A 19,739-nucleotide genomic window follows, 5' to 3' on the forward strand; every position below is an offset into this window, starting at 1 on the left:
TGTCTGGATAATGATCTGCTCACACTTAGTAACCTGTGTGTTGAACACTTGAGTCAGTTCACTTCCCACTTAATAACATTCCTAACAACACAAATAACTGCAGTGCCATTATTGTTCAGTATTTTCACCTGGGATTATGCCAAAAAGAGGCACCCTTCCTCAATATTGATCCAGCTGAATACTCCCTCCATTAACCTCTCCTTTTAAAAGTGAAGAATCTTCCTTTCCTGTGCACTTCACCTTTAAAGAAATTTTTTATATTCCTAGGACTACATCCATTAACTCAATTCACTTCAGTGCATCGCCTTATCACTCACCACCATCACTGCTGGAAATTTTTGAAGAAGTGGGATGCTGCAATAGAGTAAACATAAATCTCTTTAAAAGTCCTGCTAACCCCAAGAAGTTATGTATTCAAGTTCTTCACACTGCTGAAAATGATTATTTCTTGCAGCCTCAGGCAAACAAAGCTGTGCATCATGCTCTACAAAGGGTGACACACCCAGGGTAGGTTCACTGGAAGGAACTTCCTGCCAAATCCCCAGTGCCAGGAGGATTGCACAATTAGCGGGATTCTTCCTCGCATTCGTAACTCTATTAACTACTCCAGACCATTAAAATGAGAAGGCAGCCTCTAACACCCCAGAGCTTAATTACTGCCAAGGCAGAGCACAAAAAAATATCTTAGCAAGAGCGTGTACTTTTAAGCAAAATGGTTCCCATTAATCACACTTGTGCGTGGTCTCTTAATCCACTTTAATTCCTAATGTTCAGTGAGATCAAGTATCATCTTCCTCTGATGTGGATTTAAATAACTGCATGAGTTCCTCTGAAGCCGACCAGCGTTCTGTTGATGACTTCCTTGTTTATGGAGAGAACAACTTTCCCTAATTCCAAGACCAAGCATAACAGTGGGAGACTGCTAGAGAGAACTTAGAAATACCCAGAACAGCTAAGTAGTCCCTGGAAACGTATCAAAGTCCTCTGAGTCTCAGTCCTTGGGAACTAGGACAGAAGATGCTATGCAAAGCAGAAATGTTTGATTTCTTGTTTCAGTCCCTCAAGGCCTATAAATACACCTGTTTTGACAGGCTGTGGCAACGGATGCACTCATATAGGAAATATATGGGTGATTACAGCAACTTTTGCCAAGATCCCCTAGCAAGATATCTACTTGTGATTTCTTTGTAATCTGTCTCATTATTCTGTGTGCATAGTACACACAAATCCTGAAAGGAGCTTTCAGGTCTCTAAATCTGTGTCCCAGGAAGGCCTGTTGTGTCAAACAAACTCCTTATTTATAAATACAGCAACGTTCTGTATGTTTCCTGTTGAACATGCCTAAACATTCAGCAAGCTTACATATAAAATCTATTCAAAAAAAAATTACACAGAAACTGTGTAATGTTTTTTACAAAAACATAGCAGAATTCTTTATTATTCATGAGCATTTTTGTAAAATAAGAAAGAGAGCTGTAATGAATCTCTGACATATTTAAGTGATACTAAAATCAACAACCACTGCCACAGCCCCAGCTCCCAAGGTCCAGGAGACGCAGGAGAAGGAGTTCCAGGACTACAAGCAGCTGCAAACCTGACGGCGGATTTATCATGGCTCTGTGCATCTTCCTCACCATTTGACAAACACTGCATGCCACAGGCTGTGAACTTCATTTCAGCTTTCACTGCACTAGGAGATTAGACTTTAAATATCAGAGCGGAACACTTAAAAAAGCCTATTGTCAAAGCCAGCATAGGAGGTCATTCGCTGAGCCTCCAGTTTCTTAGAGAAGTGCATTACAAAACCTGATGGCCTGAAACTATTCCCCATCCCTTCCTCTGTGAGAGAAGTTTCACTAATTTCGCTTTCTAGACAGACAACTGCCAAAAAATACACAGTGCTCTTCCTCTAGTTGGAGCAAACTCAACAGAAAGTAGTAGGACTTAATGTATGCAACACTTTGTTGTATATTAGAGTAACTACGTAATCAAACAGTTGCAATTTTATTTTCATGTCAATTTGAATAAAACCAGGACCAGTACAAAGCTACTGTACATCTCCCCTTCTTTGTAAAAAGGTGACATCACTTACAATCACATTAGGAAATATCTTTAAGCACACCGTTCAGACACACTGGGCTTTTGACAGATAGCTTAATCGGAGCCAACACTTACCCTGCTACAAATAACTACAGATTTGGAGATTCTGACTGCGCTTTCAACTCTTCATTAAAAAAAAAATAAAAAATCAGACAGTTTAGTAACAGAAAATTAGATCTTGTCAAAACAGCTTCTGTGAACCATCTCAGGTGTAATAAAAAATGTTAAGTGAGCTCTAAAGTATTTAAGTGAGACAGAGTGATGCACTGAATATTCTAGCACTGGGAAGAACCTGCCAAATGAGTTTCCAGACAATTAGGCATTTCCTCTGCCTGCTTTGAAGGAAAAATGATTTAAAAAATCTTGAATATTACATTTGTCCCCACTTTTCCAAAAGACTTTACTTACTAAATTTGGTATTAAGTAAGCCTGCTGGAATGTACTGATCTATTTTAAAGCATTTAGAGGAGAGGAAAATTTGAATCTCACTGTAGAATGAGCACATACACCTTCTTGCCCTTTTGGGCACATTAATCAGCAGGGCAAAAAAAATGCTTTCTTGTTCAGAGCACAAGTATGTACTCTTCCTAAAGCTAGGGTCACAATCTTGTTTCATCTAACACCAATATCAGCCAACAGAGGCTGACATGACCTGCTTCCTGGAGCCTCCGTTACTCTTACATAGGCATGGCCCTCCCCACTGGCAGCCATGTGCTCCATTTTCCTTCCAGAGCACCAGACTCTAATTGCCTCAGGAGCCCAATGTCCCTTTCACACCCCTGTGTCTTGAGCAAGTCAGAGGGAGGCATAACCAGAGGTTTCCCAACATCTGTGCTGCCAAAGGATGTATTAATTTTTTACAGTCCATTCTTTCCCTTCTCTTTGTCTGTTCTCTCTTAAGTATTGCATTCACCCTGCTAAACAAGGAGAAGAAAGGGAAAAATACGACTCAAGCCTTCCAAAGAAATTCTCTTTTCTTTGAACAAGGATCAAGCTAAGGAAGAGCATGAGGTGGGAGTGGTACAACTGGAATAGTCTGAAGTCAGCCTTCATGATATATGACCTGAAGAACCAGGCAGCTAACACCACGCAACTTCTACCTTTCTGAAATGGGGCTTTGCTGGTTTGCAGGTTGCAGCAGTGACTGCTGAAGTGACCACTGTCAGTTTGGGTAGGTTTTGTTTTGTTTTGTTTTTTCCTTTTAGAGATACAGAAAGCAGTTCAGGTCTGGGTCAATAAGCTGGCCTGAGACGCATCCACATGTGCTCAAGAGTTCTTTCACCATCACTCCTTCATATTTCAAAGCGAGAGAAGAGCCATCTCTAGGACAGGTCCCTTTGGCTACCATTTGTGATCCTGTTCTGTGCAACATTTCTCCTTTTCCATGCACTTTCACAGCTTCCTCTTGGGGCCTGCCTCTTTGCTTACAGCAGCTGCACACCTTCACCAGGGCTCACTGCCATGACCATATGTGTCCCTGACCCAGATGAGGAGAGGAGAGCAACATTTTTAGACTGCACAACAGAACATGTCCTTCCCATCTGGGCAGAGGAAAAGCCATAGTCCTCCTTGGGGATCTGCCTCTCTCAGGACACACAGGAGGAGCCTCCTTCCCACCAACAGACCTTGCTTGACAGAGCAGCAGCTGGGCTGTGTGATCGCTCACTCTCGTTTCAACTGGGTCCAGGAATCAAAACAAGGATTTCTGGCCCCAAGCCCCCATTCATTAGAGCAGCTGGTTACATGGAGCTTTTAATTTAATGATAATAATAATAATAAATGATAATAAACCCCCCTCTGGCTGGAAAAGAAAAAAAAAATGAGGTAGGCTTATTGTAGTAGCTTTTGTCCCATAGATAAATCATTTTCACAAAGTTTGGAAAAAATACTACTGGCAGCATTCTGAAGGTTTTTATGTTAAAAATATAACAGAACTTAATGGTTTCAGATGCTTTTTGTAACAATGTAAATGAAAAATGCCTTTAATTTGGAAACAAATTAAATTTGGCAAAGAATTACTACATAAAACAGCCCAATTGCACTCTGTAATTTGAAAAAAATTAAAAACAGATAAGATACTGTGAAGTAAAAATAACTTCTGCACATTAAATTCTCATGAACTTTCATTAAGATTTGTATTACTTGTCCCAAATGTACAATTCAGTGTTGTAATACACTAGATCACTTTATTTATAAAATACCTTTAAAGCTACTGTAAGTTAGAGCCAGAAAAATGACGATATAAAAATATTATCTTCTCGCATTACAACCTCATTTCCAATGTATTTAAAGAAGAAACGCGGTCTCCATTTCAATGTTTCAGATGCAGAACTGAACTTTCTAAAAGTTCAATGCCATTTGAATCCATGTATAATTCAGGCATATCTGTTTGTTTTACTGATAAAACCTGGTGCCAAAGCTGAAACAGCACTTTAAGAGATATAGCTAGATCCTCTTCTAATTCGTGAATTAGAACAAGGCTAAATACAAACTAACCGCTGTCCTATGGTTGCAGTTCTTCTTTATGGATGATGAATGAATGAATCAGAAGGGACTTGTTCTGATGTTCCTGGGCTGAGTTCACAAAGCCACTATCCAGTAAAAAAAGAGGGTTACTTTGTTTTTCCCTACAAGCATGCACTTTTTATGGGATGTTCCAATGACTTGACAAATTGTTTATCATCCCCATAGGGCACTATTTCTTAGGTTAAAACCCAGAAAGCTTTGATTTGGAATACTATTGCGGTGTCTCATGAGAATTTTAAAATTGGACATAAGTAGGCATCTCAGATTAAACTATGTCTCCCATGATGCACCATGGATTGCCCCCTCCTTCCTGGAACAGGCCAAGAAAGTATCCTTAGTGTTTCATGGGAAATATTTCATCTCTCATAGAAAAATGATAACATGAAACAACAAAGATCATGGCAAGATATTTTACATAGTTTTTGCTTTATTTTTTTCTTCCTCAGTTGTTTAACTTTTTGATGAAAAACCCAAGGTATTCACGAAAACAATTCTGAAACCCTAATTTTCATACAAAAATAGAGCGGATTTATTTTAAGTGATTCTAGCCAGGGTGATGCTAGAAAAGCAGCCTATTGCAGACTTAAATCTTCATAGCTACTCCCACTACAAAATTAGGCAGTTAAGAAACTTTTGCTATATTTGGCCATAAGATATCACACATGAAGAACAAATTGAATGAGCAGAAGTGAAGAAGGGAATACAGGTGTTCCAGGTGACAGGAGTAGCCCCCCTCTGAACGGAGGAAGCTGCAGAACACAGATGAGTGCTGGTGTTTGGCACAAGGAGGAGCATGGAGCGGGCCTGTGGAGCAGTCAGAGCTATCAAATCATGGAATGGTTTGGATTGAAAGAGACTTAACCATCATCTATTCCTAGCCCTGCTATGGCTACCTTCCACTATATCAGATTGACCATCTTGAACACTTCCAGGGATGGAGCATCCACAGCTTCTCTGGGTATCCTCCTTCTCAGGGAGTCTTTGCTCTGCTACCAGGATCAAAACAGCAGCAAATAAAGCAGACAGTAGGCAAGTTGCCACTGAAAATTGGAAAAGTCACTCATGTTCTGACAGAACAAAAACATCACAAAATATACCAGTCAACACAAAATTTCTATTAAAATGCTCCCTCTTATAGAATAGAATCATTTGAGTTGGAAGGGTCTAACTTCCCTGAAATGAACAGGGACACCTACAGCTCAAAGCCTTGTCCAGTCTGAGCTTGAACACCTCCAGAGGTGGGTTATTACACCACCTCTCTGGGCAACCTGCTCCAGTGCCTCACTGCATTCATCATTAAAAAAAACCACCTTTTTCTTACATTCAATCCAAACCTCCCCCTCCTTTAGTTTGAAACCGTTTCCCCTTGACCTATGACAACAGACCTTGCTAAAGAACCTCCCCTTCTTTCTTATAGTTCCCCTTATAATGCAAGGCACCTATCAGATCTCCTTGGAGCCTTCTCTTCAAAAGAAGTTGCTAGAAAGAAGTGGTGTGTTAACGGATGTAAGCTGATTACACAGCCACAAAAGATCACTCCAAAGAGCACAGTATTAATGACTTGCAGAAGTGAGCAGGGGGAGTTCACCAACATGCTACAAGGTATAACCAGGTACCAACCCAGACTCAAATATAGCAGCTCACAATCCAAGCCATGACTCTTCAGCACCACAGAGGTGGAAAATACTACAATGCAGCTGTTCACAGTTTATTAAATGGATTTTTTTCTCGTATAAGCAGTTACGTTTAATCCACATGTAGTACATATCACAACTTTTTTGCCTGCCTAAGGTAGACGTTATTCTTCTCACCGGTTAGCCCAGGTCTCACTTAGGAGAATTTTTTTTTTAATTTTCCCAGCCCCCAATGGTCTTTTTAGCAACAGTACTAACAAGCAATGCCATGGGCAGTCAGGATTGTTTTCACTGGCACTACCTGTTAGGCACCAGCTGTGAGATATAGCCTGACAACCCCACTCAGCAAGAACAGATCCATAATTTATACTCATTTTAGTGTTTTCAAAGCCATCCTACATTCTTGCATCATTCCTACTGCAAACGGTTCAAAATGCAGCATCTTCTAACCACTGGGCAACATGGGATACCAGGCAGATTTTCCATGTGTTTTAAGTCTTGTGCTTTCTTCTCTAGCATCTTGCTCATCCTATAACTTCACACTAATTAATTAAATCACATGACTGTCTGTGCTATATGCTCACATCTTGGATGTAAAATAAGACATGCCTTTAATATCTACTACCATAATGCCTACAGCTGATGCTCTGCTTCAGTTCCTTGTGAAAGGATTTAAGCTTTAAGGAGCTCAGAGGAAGTGAGAAGAGTAGCCACAGAATTTGCAGTAATACATCCTGTCTATAATTTGAGGTAAGCACATTCTGTCTGATTTTGAAATACTGATGGAATGCAGAGAAAAGGTTGGGGTTAGAATTCAATCACTACTACCTGCTGATACAGTTATTTTATTGTGTTTATCCAAGAAGATCTGTAATAATGCTGTGAAGGATATAAGAATATCATAAAATAAATGTTCGTTTTAATTTCTTAAAAATGTATAAGAAGTATGAAGTTTCCTTACTACACTTCGGTTGGATATTAAGAAAAATTTTTTCTCCAAAAGAGCGGTGAGGCAGTAGCACAGGCTGCCCGGGGAGGTGGTGCAGTCACCATCCCTGGAGGAGTTCACAAACTGTGTGGATGTGGCACTGAGGGATGTGATTAGCGGGCATGGTGGGGATGGCTGATGGTTGGACTGGGGGATCTTAGAGGTCTTTTCCAACCTTAATGATTCTGTAGAACAGCAGTCACTTACAGCAATATAGTTAACTATAAAACATGCTCTGCCAGAATACCTGTCCTGATACAAATACCAGAGAGCAGAAAGCACGAACTCTCATCTCTGAGCCTTCAGTACTGTCTTTTATGAACCAGCTAACTTTAAAACCAGTTTGTTCTTTCTGCCATATTAAAAAAAAAAAAACAAAAACAGGCAGACATCAATAAGTAACTTCTCATAATGCTCCAACCAACCACCAGATGGTCATTTTATTTCAGAAGCAAGACACTGCTCATTAGCACAAGCCACTCACTCACAGCAGCCACACCCACCATCAGCTAGAGAATGGAAGACCCAAGGCAATTTAATCCCCCCATGGAGAATTTCTTCTGGTTTCTACAATGACATTGCATTTCCCCATCCATATCTTAAGGAACATTCTATTTTCTCCTCTATTCTACATCTGTCAAAAGCTTGATATTTCAGTGTTTCACACTCAGAGGAGGCTTTTGAGTCTTAACCTTTTCACAATTAATCACATTCCCCATATCCACCAGTAAAGATCTCTTTGAGAAATAAATTAGGCCAATAAAGTGATATATTGCTTTAATTGTGTTTGAACAGAACAGACAGGAAAGTGGAGAGAGTTAGGGGTATTTTGCATTATGTGTGAACAGAAAGGAGGACAATTCAGAGAATGAAGGATCCGAATCAGTGTGAAAAAAAAAGCCCTTCTCTGCAGCTGGCTTCTGAACAGCTTAGCTTGCCCATGGGAGCATCACCAGTACTGGACAAGAACACTAATCCTAGGCTAGCCTAGTACCATCCTACTTCTTCAACCTTTGCAAGGCAATGTAATTGAGAGGTAAAAATACAAAAGGAATGATAAAAATACAGAATGTCCTGGGGACAAACCACACTGAGTAGGAAGATGCTATTCCTCTTCCTACACCTAAAGCCCACTGGGACCAGCAAGCTCAGGACACTCAGCACAAAGACGTAAGAGACAGAAGGCTGTGGGAAGACACAACACAAGGCTGGTCCCTCTGCCTGCCAAGGAAAACGTCACCACGTCTACCATTTGCCACAAATAGCTGAGGAGGATAAGGGCAAAGTGTCAGCATGGGGGATAGAAGGAAGCAACCCAAAAAGAAGAGGTGGGTAGAAGCCTGTGGGGTCTGCCGTGAGAAAAAAAAGAAAGCATTTTACAAACCTGTTCACTGCAAGTCCCACATTCATAACTGTTTCCAAATGGGAGGCTATGTGAAAAGCCAAAGCAAACACACTCAATTCTTTTTGAACCCATCAGACAATATAGGAAAAATATGTGCATTTTATGGTTTGAGGGCACAACCTTTTAATTATGTTTTTGCATTGTCATGTCCAAGACCTTTTTTCTCCTCAAAAATTAATATTTCCTCAAGCAGTGCAGCTATTTATCTTGGATGAACATGAATTGAAACACAATCTCCCTGTGCAGAAAGAGGCGCAGAAGAGTTATAACATGACACCTAGGGGAATTCAGAATACATTGCAATGCGATCCTAATCATTCTTCTAGTGCCTTTTCAACTGATTTTTGTACAGCTCTCTAAGCAGTTCCCAGCTATTCTTCTGCACGTGCTGTACATACACGCTCTGGGAGGCTTTTGGACAAAAAAACAAGTGCAGGTAATTGGGAAGGCAGGGAGAAATTGCAGCAAATAAAATACAGTTGGTTTTTTTTTTTCCCTCTCTGTTATTGCTGAATGAAATGCAGTTCTGTCATCCAAGACTAGCAAGTGTTCTGGCACACCTTCACTTCTCAGTTCCCTACAATGAAGCCCAGCCTCATGGGCACAAAGCTAAGGAAGATGTCAATCAACTGTGTTTGCCCCTCATGATTTGTATCTCCAGCAAGACCTTAAAGTGATGTTTTACAAAATACTTCAATTAAAAGTTATTGGGCCACTGCAAGAAAATTCAGGCTAAAAATTCTCTGCTTTGGAAGAGCCATTACAGTCAGTAGCAATAGGAGCTCTCAGAAAACTTATGGTTCAGGCACCAGTTTTCCTTGCTTCAACACCATAGCTGGCCAACAGAACATACAGATCTTCCAGCAGATGTCCAGTAGCAATGATATAAGTAAAAATAACAGAATGCATTTGTGCTTAATGGGAAAATGAGTGCTAAAACATCACAAGGACACTGAAGTAGGAGTGTTTTCACAATCAAATTATTCCTTCGTAACAGATAAGTTGCTATGCACATGTATCGCCTTTCAAACGAAAACATCAAAAAATGCTTCTTACACAATTTCCACAGCTTATCACTGAAAAGAACCTAGTTCTGAGTGCATGCCAATAAACAGACCCTTATCAAATGCTGCACAGCAGCGTTCTAGGAGAGAAAAATCCCCACTTGGTCACTTCAGGTGAATTCTGACATCTTCAAAGATTTTAATGAGATTTGTTTGGGCAATAGCATCCAAGACTTGCTTAAGTCATAGATCAAATTTCCACACTATGAAGACTTCCCCCTTGTGACCTCAAAATCATTTCTGTGTTGACTGAGCTGAATTTTGTCTGCACCTTACAACAGACTGTCCCCAGGTGTTGCAACTGAGCTGCCGTTTTCTGTAATCCAGAAGGAACAGAGATAGCATATTCTCCTTCTTTGTATGTAAACCACTGAAGCCAATATCATTTCTGTGACCAAGAAATGTTTAAAAAATAGGATCAGATACTGAGACTTCTCTAAGTGTTAATTCCAAATCTATGCTTTCACAAATACAACGTCCCAAGAAAATAAAAGAAAAAGAAAAAAGGAAAAATAAAAAAGAAATAATAATAAAAAAAGCTCTTCAGACAAGCTAGAAATAAGTAGGCCAAGAATATATATTTCACTGTGGTCCAATGTGTGTGGGACACCATCTGTGGTTCATTTAGCTGCAGCAGCAAGAGCTCAACTCAACCATAGCCACACAAATACCTGAAAATTTAACATACTCACCATGATAACAGTGAGGGAAATGGTTAGTCTTGACACACCACTGAAAAAGGAGGCAGCTCCAATGGCAGCGAAGAGACCTGGATCAATCCATGCTCCATATTTATTATTTTGAACACCAAAAATGGAAACAAGGATCAAACCAATTATCCTGCCATACAAAGCTCCTGTGTACCTGCATGCAAGAAGAAAAAAACAAAACAAAGCACATCTTTTGCCAGTGATACTGACTTCCAGAAGTGCTTCTAGAGATCTGTTTGTCCCAGATTTAATTGATGAGTTCTGTAATAACTCCTCTCCCCAAAATAGCTCTGTCATCCTTAGTTACTATGAATGATTACTTAGTCCTAATCACTAGCACAAAATTGCTAAATCTGCTGTATTTTGTAGATAAAGAACTATCAGCATGCCTTGCTTAATATTGCTCAAAGACAAACGAGAATGGACTTTACAGGAATACATTCAAAAGTACAGGCTACAGATGTACACACTCAGCTATTTCTGTCAAAGACCACACTTTTAGAGGTCCAGCCTTATACAATTTCTTACAACTAAATCTACCTGTGCTCCATAAACCTGGCAAGTAAAATTCTACAGCCACATACTGAATGGACAAAATGCAGTCATAGGTAGACCTCTGTGAAGCTAACCAGTAATGAAGCTGTGAAGAGAATGCAGGACTCCTCAAACTAACCATATGCTACACTAAAGAACAAAAACAAAACTTAGCACAGCTGAACATGTAATTGCTGGGGTGAGACACAGCATTTTATCCATTTGCAATTTAATATACACATCCTAGTATCAGCCTGTGAACTGGATTTGTACAGACATTCACCTTCCAGAAGTTGTGAACTATTATATATATATATATCATATCACATATATGTTATATATTATATGACTTGAAGAACATCATCGTACACCATGACTAATTTTTTCCCATTTATTCATACAATTGATTGATTTTATTGATGGATGCAGTTACAGTAAATAAAAAATGAGTAAAAAATTAGGTTGCTGGATGAAAGACTTGACTGTCAGTATCTATCAAACAAAATATGCCATGTTTCAGTTATTATTATGTAATAAAAATAATTAGACAACAGCCTGTGAAGTGTAGGAGAAAAAGAGAGGGATATGGGAAAGGCAGGCAGTTGCACACACAAATTTCATTTTAGAATTTTTTCAGTATTAGAATTGCATTATGCCTGATATCCGCTCTCCATCCGTGGCTGCTTGCTTTCTGAACACTTCGGTGTGTACATCAAACCTCTCGGCATGACTGTGAGAACTATGCTATAGTCTATCACAGCTTTCTAAAAACAACAACAAAAGGCCTATATGCAGTTTTCTCCAAAGTCTAGGGTGTTGATGTCCAAGATTAAGATTCGTGCTATTATGTGCATAGGAAACAGATGAAAAGTCTGGATCTGAACCCATATTTCTACAGTTACAGAGATGAAGCCAGCAGCCTAGACTCTCCCTGGGGCCCTAAAGGATTCAAGTGATCTGTACTTGGAAAGTATACAGTTTTGGCTATCATCCTTCTACAGCTATTCTCGGATGACTTTTTTTCATTCTTTTCCACAATTTTAGTCTCTCTTTCCAAGCAAACCATCCTGTTCCACCTATACAACCTCCTCCAAGCATTTACAGCTTTGCTACTGCCAAGATTTCAGCTTACAATTCAGGTTATTGCTACTCAACACAGGCTTTCTGCATAGACAGCGCAAACCAAGATGAATGAAGCTTACAGCATCGGGATAACCACGCCACTGGCAACAGCAGAACCTGCAGTCCAGCAGCTGAGGATGAAATAAAATGCCAAAGCAGTGCAGAGAGATGTGTATCCAAATTCCTCATGAGTCCCACGTTTAAAAAGATATGTGATCCCTCGCTTACCATTCTCAACCAGAAGAGCAGCAGCTGCAACACAGAGGAAGAGATGTCAAGAGATGCAATACAATAAAAGGATTCTTTACAAAACTGCATTTGTATCAGTTCTCTTTTGCCTAAACCCATTAACAACTCAGCAAAATACATAGGATCAACTAATTTGTGATCAAATGAGAAGTTCAGCATATAAAGCACTTGCAGGAAAACAAGGAACGTTATTTGTTCTTTCCAGTCTGCTCCATGTGATGTTAATCTTGATTTAAATGAGGAGAAACAGCAGCCAGTGAAGCCAAAGAAAGGGAGATATACTACTTCAGTAGCACTCTTTCCTCATCCCTTTCAGAGGTAATAATTCAGAAACTTACCAGGACATTTAGCTCAAGTATGGATTTAGGTTCCAATACATTAAATGAGAGCACTGCATTTTGAAAAAAAAAAACAACCCCCCCCCCCCCCCAAAAAAATATATCCTATATTATGAGTAAATATATTTGGATGTTACTTCTGGTTACATAATTTTTTTGTTCCTAGGTGTCACTCACTTGTCTCCTTACCTTGATTGAAGGTTTGATTAGAATATCTGACTCCATCTGGACCAATCCATGATGTGTTCAGTGAACATCCGTATTCCGAAATCTCCCTCTTGAATTGGTATATGCTTAAATGGTAAAAACAAACAAAAATTATTAAATGAGTAAATATAAATTATCTCAGTACCTGCATAGAATGCATCTTTTAGGTATAAATTCTACACAGACAGCCTACTTTACCCTATATCATAGAATCATAGCATAGAATCCTAGAATGGCCTGGATTGAAAAGGACCACAATGATCACCTAGTTTCAACTCCTCTGCTATATGCAGGATTGCCAACCACCAGACCAGGCTGCCCAGAGCCACATCCAGCCTGGCCTTGAATGCCTCCAGGGATGGGGCATCCACAGCCTCCTTGGGCAACCTGTATGCAGATGTTACCATCCTCTGGGTGAAAAACTTCCTCCTAATATCTAACCTAAACCTGTCTCAGTTTAAACTGTCTGAGTTTAAAACCATTCCCCTTTGTCCTATCACTATCCACTCTTGTAAACAGCTGTTCCCCTTCCTGTTTTTATGCCCCAGTCAAATATTAGAATGCCAATGTCCCCAATTAAGTTTATTAAATAATACATTTTGTTTACTGGATCTGTTCATGATTCATTGCATTGAACTAAATAACTTGGTTAATTTTTGATCATATTCCTCTGCACAAACCTTCTGTTGTAAAACTAAAATAAAATTACAAAACCAGGAATTACATTTCACTGAGTAAAATTGGGAAAACAAACAAACAAAAAAAGACTGATTAAAATGCCCACCCTGGCCTTAATCTTCTCATGCCATTGTGACTCTGCCAAACTGGATTGGTAGATCAGAAATCTGGCACTCCTGATGAACAGTTATTTCCATGGGCAAGCACAGCACCCCAAGCTCACAATCACATCTACAGTTGGACAACAGAGACAGAGAGATCAGGAGGAATACAAGGTTCCCACAACTTAAAAGATATTTGCCCAAAGACATTCTCAACCCTTTCCTTTCCAAGTCCTGGCACTACTTATTTCAACACTGGAAAACTTGCAGCTCGGATCACTGGTTATCACATGCCCATGACCAGCCTTTCATACAGCCCTGCTGTTACTCGACACTTTCTCAATCTCTGTCATCTTGAGCAATTGTCCCCTCCCAAACAGATACAGACTTCCTTCTCCTAGTCTGGGAAGTATCCAGCATGTTTTAGACATCACCACAACCCAAACAGTAACAACATGAACTCTGTTCCTGGAACAAAGAGCCGGAGAAGCATGGTATTTAACCCACCTGATCCCTGCTCAGAACTAGAAGGCAAACTTAAAATGTAGCCAACATCTAGCAAAAGGAAATTTTTTCCAGACCCTGGATTGGCAACCAAAGCAACACAAGATACTTCTCCAGTCCTGTGTTTGCTTTTTACGTTAATCCAACCTTCAAAGAATACATTCCAAATTTGTGATGGTCAATAAAAAAAAAAACAAAAACAAAAAACTTATTTACTCCATCCTGCTTGAGAAATCAGATGATTGTGTAACCCACTTATAGCAAACGTCAAGTTCTATGCAAATTATGCCTTTTCTACCAGTAAAAGAGTGCAAATTAAAACAAGCAATCTCAGAGCTAATTTGATACTTGCAGCAATGCCAAAATAGCAAAGAGAGAAATGACAGAAGAAGGCTTTTTACAATTAAAGCACATGGCTGAGCAGGAAGAATAAGGCACAGAGAACAGAGATGCAGAACTTGTTTATGCACAGGCTTCTGTCCCACTGACTCTGTTTGAAATCAGTATATTTAGCAGAGACAGGTTTATCCCTGGTGCAGATGGGAAGACAGCGTTGGCGCACTGTGTGGGCTCTGCCAAGACCTGCTACTGGAAGAAGCCCATTGCTCCTTTACCTCCTCCTGCCTCCTTACGACCTCCTGTTTCACCTGTTTTCATCTAGCAATATCAAGGGCTGCAGGAAGTGCTATGAAACTCTTTTGAAAGCACAGTTAAACACAAATTCATGAGGATAAGCTATGATAGAAGGAAACACGATCAATACTGGCACAAACACTTCAGTCCCATCTGGACTTTCAGCTGTTGCACTGTTATGGTTTAAAACCAACAAGCAATCAAAAAAAACCAAACTACTATATACTTCACTTGAAGAGACAGATCAGTACAAAACACGAAAACAAGCCTCTTACTTTTTTTTAAATTATTGCTACATGGTTCTTATTGGATCTTTTAAGATGGCCAGCGTGCCTATTACTTACCTGTTGGATATTCAAAGGTAAATGATTAAATATCCCATTTTAATTTAAGACAAATCTAATTGATCCTGACTAAAATCTCAGGATTGCAATGATAATTCTCATTTTAAATTTCTAAGACTTGGAGAAAACAAACAGGATTCTTTTCCATGCTTGGTCTTGTACCTTATTACAGACTCACTGCAAGTGTTACCACTACCTTCAGCATATGCATGACTTTGCAAAGTCGACTACAATTTGGTGCTTTGTACCCTTCAGATCTATTCATTTTCTACTCTTTAAAACTCACAGCCACACCAAATGAAAAATTGACACTGAGACAGTTTAGCCTCTAGGTTGGATTAATCTGACTATTTTTGATCCAGAGGCAGACACAAAAAAAAAAAAAAAAAAAAAAAAAAAAAAGCCATGAAATGTTTGTGGTTTCAAAAGCTTTTCTGTTAGAGCAAAAATAGTTTTGTTTTTAAAAATAACATTTTGGAAGTATTTAGTTCTTAAAATAAAAAAGGATGTCAGGGTGAGGAAAAGTCTTTTCCTGCAGCAATCCAAAAAAACCCATAGTCACTAAGTTATGTACAAGTAGGTAACAAAGATTTCTTTATAAATAACTTGTAAATATATACTACAGCTGACAATGCTAAACAAGGTATTTATTAGGATTATCAAGAGATAATCAAGAATTGTAGCAGAGATGGAGAGGTATGGCTGCTTTTTGTGTACTTAACTAAGCTGTTTGGAGACCAGTCACCAGTGGTGAGTTATTTAACACTCACCATTCATATTATGCAACATGTAGCATACTGCCTGCTTGGAAGGAGGACATGTAAAGCTCCGTGCTGCCAGTGACCATTTGCAATAACTGTGAAATCAAACTTCATTTAATACGTATTTCTTAAGAAAGATACCTGCCCTGCAAATCCTTTATCAAGCTTAAGGATCTCTTCAACTATTCACTTATTCTCCATTTATTAAAATACAGTTTGTAATTTTAAATACCCTTCTTATAGTTTGTGCTGTACTGGCATGCATCTCTGATGCATTTGTCACCTTCCATGCTCTTATACAGATGACTGATCAAGGATCAAGTCATGTCCCACAGGCAACAGCAGATGGCTGAAGATGAGAATAATCACTGTTTTTCTCAGTTCCAGCTTTCCAGTCAAAGCACACTATAGGCGTATGTACTTTGAGGTAAGACTCACACATCTTTTAAAGCAAAAGTCATATTCTAAATTGGAAATTTGCTTGGGTGATGCATATTGTCACATTTCAGGCCTTTTCCATGTTTTATCTTTTTATTGGTTTTAAATTTCTCTTATTTCTTTAATTTGACATGACAGAAAATGTTTCTTGCTAGAAAGGTCTGTGTGATTAAATTTCAGTGATTAATAGATTAAGCATGATTCTTATCTCTGGATGAATTCCTTATAAACAATAAGTTTTGATGCATCTCTGAATTTCTCCATCCCAAATCTTCGTAAAAACCGAGAGAAATTGTGATTATTTACACATTAATTGAAAATTCAATTACATATTCATTTATATATTAATTGCAATTCATTGTAAGAGTTCCTGGTGACTCTCTCCACTTACATTTCTGAGCTGTTTCTCAGCTGATAGTTTCCAGCATTCATGACAGGAGTGCAGGGAAAGAAATACGGCAAATATACTGTTACAGTCGTAGTACATACCTGCAGGTATTATAAAAAGTAAACAAATTATCATGAGGTGTAGGAACAGAGAAAAACAGAAAGAAAATTGTCTAAAAATCACTAATGCCCACAGTTACCAAAGTTATCCTTTAGATCTTACCCACATAACCCTGAATATCAGCATTTACCCATAAACAACTAGCAAGGCCCAGGTTCACCCATCTAGCTTCAGACACAAACTCCATTAAAGCACAGAATCATTAAGACTTGAAAAGACCTCTAAGATCACCTTGTCCAACCATCAGCCCATCCCCACTGTGCCCACTAACCACATCCCTCAGTGCTACATCTACATGGTTTGTGAACACCTCCAGGGACGGTGACTGCACCTGGGCAGCCTGTTCCATTGCAAACTGTGAATTAGTTTCCACCTCTGTAACCATCCAAAAGCCACAGCCAACTCCAGAGCTGGATGTTAGGCCTGTGCCCAGCCTCCCTGCCACACACCACAACTGCTGATGGAGATGTGTCCATGCAAGGTGTTGGGATCTAAGTGTCTCTCATTAAGGGCCTCATATTTGGGTTGGTACTTAAAATTATGCTGAGTGTTTAAAACAATCCATCACCTCCATTTAAATTACTTCCTGATTTTTGCAAAATTATAGTCCTTGGTAAGTATGAATAAAGAGTGTACATGACAGGACTCTGTTTTGGTTATATTTATTTTTAATTTCCAATTCAAAAATAATGTTAGGTTCTTAGTTCAGATTAATTTACCTTTCGAAGCAGATGAAGATACACTCCCCACCAAGACTGAGAAAAAATTAAGTAGGCATGTAGAGAGAAATTACTGGAATGCATGGTCATATGAATAACTTTTCCAAGCACAAGGTTTCACACACTCTGTGGACTGCTATAAAACAGCTCATGTAGCATGTTTAGAGAAGGCCTTAAACTGAGATTCAACCACATGCAATTGCGACCATTTGTCAGAGAATTGTATCTCCAAGATTATCAACTTTTGGGCAGTGTTGGTGGGCAGATAAGTGAAACTGGAAGCAGTTCAGTCTTCATGAAGCTTAGGCCAGGCTTTATATCCAAGAATGTAACACTGGGACAGTTTAAACCCAGCTCAAATTTTTGCCCAAGCCCCAAACTCAAACGGCAGGTAGGACAGCTAGAGCAGAGCCAGAGGCTGGAGATTTAAAGCAGTAGCCTATCTTCACAGCTAAACAGAAAAAAAAAGTATCCTCTGAAATAATCTTTAAAAGTTTTGACAGCTTAATACATATGTATATATCCCGAAATTGTTCACCTTGCCCATGGAAGCACTAAGCTTTTTGGAACAGAAGCATTAGTCAATGAGATATTAAAAAAAAAAAAAAAAAAAAAAAAAAAAAAAAAAAAGGAAAAAGAAAGATAACTCTGCCAGATTCTTGGCAAAGCTTTATCTACACTGCAATTTCCTCACAGAGAGTAAGGTGATGAATTGAAGAGAAGAAAACGCAGGCCAAGGCACAGAAGGGCACTTAGGAAGACAGCTCTGCCTAATCTATGGGCTGAAGATTAGATATTCAATTCCAGTCAAAGGAATGGTACTCCGGGTTATGTTGTGGGTGTGGAAGATACCATGGTGGGTCCTCGCCAAGTTTAAATGCAGACTGGTTTATACAAGATTATTTTTGGTTAAAGTCACTGTGACACAGTTCCTTTCAGTTGCCCAGTTATGTGAGTTTATGAAAAGAAAAATAAAAATAAAATTAAAAAAATAAAAATAGGAACTGTAGTGTTCTTTCTCAGATCAGACAATTTCTTTCTTGCTGATTTTTTTGCCAAGTTATAACAAAATAAGGACTGTGACCTGAGCGGGATCTCCTAGAGCCAGTAAGAAGGAAAACAGTGTGAATAAGAGTTCATGTCATAAAATCAGTGCAAGAAAAGTAGCATGTTTGTGTTTTGTTTTTGTTTGTTAATGAAAAGAAAGACAAAATATATAAACGGCAAAGCTTTTGTAAGCAAGGTAGCCCACAAAACATATACTGTTCTTGCAGTTTCATCTGTGATCTGGCAAGGTGGTCACTCACCACTCCATTAGCTTTTGGAGTCAGTCAGGAGCCACTCCTAAGCAGTGTGAAACAGGCGTTTTTTTTCTGTCTGGCACTAAATCTTTGCTAACTGATGTTAAGTTTAATCCTGCAGTATCTTCTAACAAACAGAATCTTGCTGGCTTCCATTGTTGCAAGTTTCTTAGTTGTTTTTTTTTCTTGCCTTGTTTTTCATCGTTGTTCCAACAAGTAATAAGGAACTGTATGATTTTTTGCATGTAAGTAGCTTATGCAAGGCTTTTGTAACATGTTATGAGAAAGCCAAACCTTTCCCAATAGTAGGGAAAGTGGCTGTCCAACAGAGTTCTATCTCCAAATTGTTAAAATATTAATTACTGTAAATCTCACCTTTCACAGCTTCATTTACACAGGACTAACAGGATTCTCACAAGGGACTCTACTCCTCATTCTGCTGACTGAAATCTCACTGCTCAGGGATTTTTATCAGTGTTTATCACTGCAGTGCTCAACAGCAGAAAGTCCTGACTCCACTGAAAGACATGGAAGCAAATTAGAACAGATGGAGGCTGGGCAGAGGAAGGGTGCTCACTGAAGCAATAAAAGTCATTTTCCCTACCCACTTTATCCATTCCTTCAAACATGGTAGCAAAAAACTTCACCTGATCTTCTTCACCTCGGCAACATACTGTACAAACACAGCTCCAAGCTGAAAAGCTGCATCCTGCCACTAAGAGGAGCTAAAATCCAGTTATCATCGATGATATGGCCATGCTCCAGTGCTGGGAACTGACAGCAGATCCCTCCTCCTCTGTTTTTCCTCCTAAAGAAGTCCAGGTTTCCTCTCTCTTGTGCCAGCAGAAAAGAAGGAATCAGACTGCACAGCACAC

The 19,739-nt window shown here is 39.2% G+C and overlaps 1 protein-coding gene across 1 annotated transcript in view; it reads right to left on the reverse strand.

Annotated features, from left to right (window-relative positions):
* Nucleotides 1–19,739, reverse strand: part of LOC306945165 (chloride channel protein D-like) — a gene marked incomplete at both ends in the record, with an annotated part of 72,620 nt that overhangs the window by 38,387 nt on the left and 14,494 nt on the right. Inside the window, 4 exons of the mRNA XM_079533870.1 lie at nt 10,410–10,581; nt 12,164–12,335; nt 12,860–12,963; nt 16,728–16,825. Coding sequence (XP_079389996.1) covers nt 10,410–10,581; nt 12,164–12,335; nt 12,860–12,963; nt 16,728–16,825 — 546 coding nt within the window. The remainder of the gene's footprint in view (nt 1–10,409; nt 10,582–12,163; nt 12,336–12,859; nt 12,964–16,727; nt 16,826–19,739) is intronic.

The sequence above is a fragment of the Tetrao urogallus genome, assembly GCF_951394365.1.
Source record: "Tetrao urogallus genome assembly, chromosome: 3".
NCBI lineage: Eukaryota > Metazoa > Chordata > Aves > Galliformes > Phasianidae > Tetrao > Tetrao urogallus.